Here is a 1,593-nt window from a genome sequence, read left to right as displayed (position 1 = left end):
TATATATATAAACTAATTTTATTTCACCACAGAGACAATTTGTCAAAAATCACAACTGTATAGTCTGGTTGGGATTGCAATTATAAGAAAAAATGTCACCAACACACAGTGCAACACACAGTGCATGTGAGCACATGATGTACTGCATTATTAAAGATGTGCCACAAATTTCCACAATGTGGAAAAAGTGGGTTTCAAATCACAGCTGACTGTTTTAACCTGTTAAAATGAAGAAGTTTGTTTAAAGGATGAGTTGTAAGTACAATTTTAGAACACATGAAAGGTCATTTGTCATCTATTAATCCTCGCCATTATTGCCCAAACCCACTGAAGTCATTATTTTATAGACTCTGTTTATTTTTTACTCACACTGCCTTCTTCCTGTCGTCACACTTCAGGTAACAGAGATTTTGGATTACTGGGGTCCGAACTCAGGCCCGCTGACGTGGCGTTTGACCCCCGCAGAGGTGCGTCAGGTCCTGGCGTTGCGGATCGACTTCCGAAGCGAGGACATCAAGAGGCTCCGCCTGTGACCTGGGCACCGGCGGTTATCAGGGACTCACTTACCCACCTGCTGATCCCGGACGAAYGATGGATCTGCCATCTTCGTCTTTGTTTCTGCTTCTCAGCCAAGCTGGTTCCAGTCTGGGTTGGCCAAGCTTTTTTTTTTCTTTTTTTGAAGACACATGTTTTTTTTTTTTTTTTTTTTGGTTAGAAACAGTTTGGTAATAATTAACTGTAAGACGTGTAATTAAAGCTGTGGATGTGTGACTGTGTCTCAGCGGAGTTCCAGTGCTTCAGAAACAGGGACACGCTGGGACCGAGGAGCGGAGCTGTAATGAACGTCGTACCCATTAAACTGACAGAAGCAGGTCAGACAGCTGATCCAGCCCCGTCATTCAATATATGAATAGCTCCTGGTCTCTGATGATGGAACACTTTTAACCTAATAAATCCAGAGAGCCGCTGCGCCGCTGATCCCCACCACATTTCACCGCTGCCATGCAAGCCCCTGTACCCAATCTTTTATTCATTTATTTCAAATTTTTACACGTTTCTGCCTCTGAAGCTTTGTTCGCRGGGCGGTGAGGCGTTGAAAGCGGTACGATCTCATAATGTTCAGCCTAATTTCCCAGTCTAACCTTAATTCGCCACTCGCGGATRGAAGCAGGTCGTGGGAACAGCACCTCCGCGTTACGACTTGTAATGAAGACTCGAGACCACCGCAGCAGAAGTAGTTAGGAAAAGAGTGGCTTTAATGTAAACACAACATTCGATTGACTCAGCACAAACATTCCACATGAGAGCAACCAATAATCTACTGAATAGGATGGGGGGGTGCGGCACAAAAACATTCACAGTAAAAAAAAAAAAACAAGAAAAAAATCTGGTATAATCATAATATATATACAGTACGGTGCTTTGAAGGTGGAAATGGAGATGTGAGGACTGATATGTGATGGGTTAAGAGAAGTCGGGGGGTGAAGAAACTGGGGAGCTGTACAGACGATCGGGGGAGGGAGTTCCTGTTCATTAATCAGGAAGGGAAAAGATTTTAAAAATTCTTTCTCCCTCCCCCCTAAAAAAAAAAAA

General features: G+C 43.3%; 2 protein-coding genes across 4 annotated transcripts in view; one reads left to right on the top strand and one right to left on the bottom strand.

Annotated features, from left to right (window-relative positions):
* The window catches only part of cog4 (component of oligomeric golgi complex 4), a 12,043-nt gene extending 11,167 nt beyond the window's left edge, over window positions 1-876 (top strand). For all 3 annotated transcript variants that reach the window (XM_014027967.1, XM_014027958.1, XM_014027976.1), the window contains one exon: window positions 399-876. In XM_014027967.1, the coding sequence (XP_013883421.1) occupies window positions 399-533 (135 nt within the window). In that variant the 3' untranslated portion in view covers window positions 534-876. The remainder of the gene's footprint in view (window positions 1-398) is intronic.
* A 358-nt stretch (window positions 877-1,234) lies between these two features.
* gnao1b (guanine nucleotide binding protein (G protein), alpha activating activity polypeptide O, b) overlaps window positions 1,235-1,593 on the bottom strand; it is a gene marked incomplete in the record, with an annotated part of 6,481 nt that continues 6,122 nt past the window's right edge. The window contains 1 exon segment of the mRNA XM_014028010.1: window positions 1,235-1,593.

Source organism: Austrofundulus limnaeus, unplaced genomic scaffold (assembly GCF_001266775.1).
Source record: "Austrofundulus limnaeus strain Quisiro unplaced genomic scaffold, Austrofundulus_limnaeus-1.0 Scaffold5, whole genome shotgun sequence".
NCBI lineage: Eukaryota > Metazoa > Chordata > Actinopteri > Cyprinodontiformes > Rivulidae > Austrofundulus > Austrofundulus limnaeus.
The sequence above is the reverse complement of the archived record's forward strand: the minus strand, read 5'-3'. Positions and strand labels throughout refer to the sequence as shown.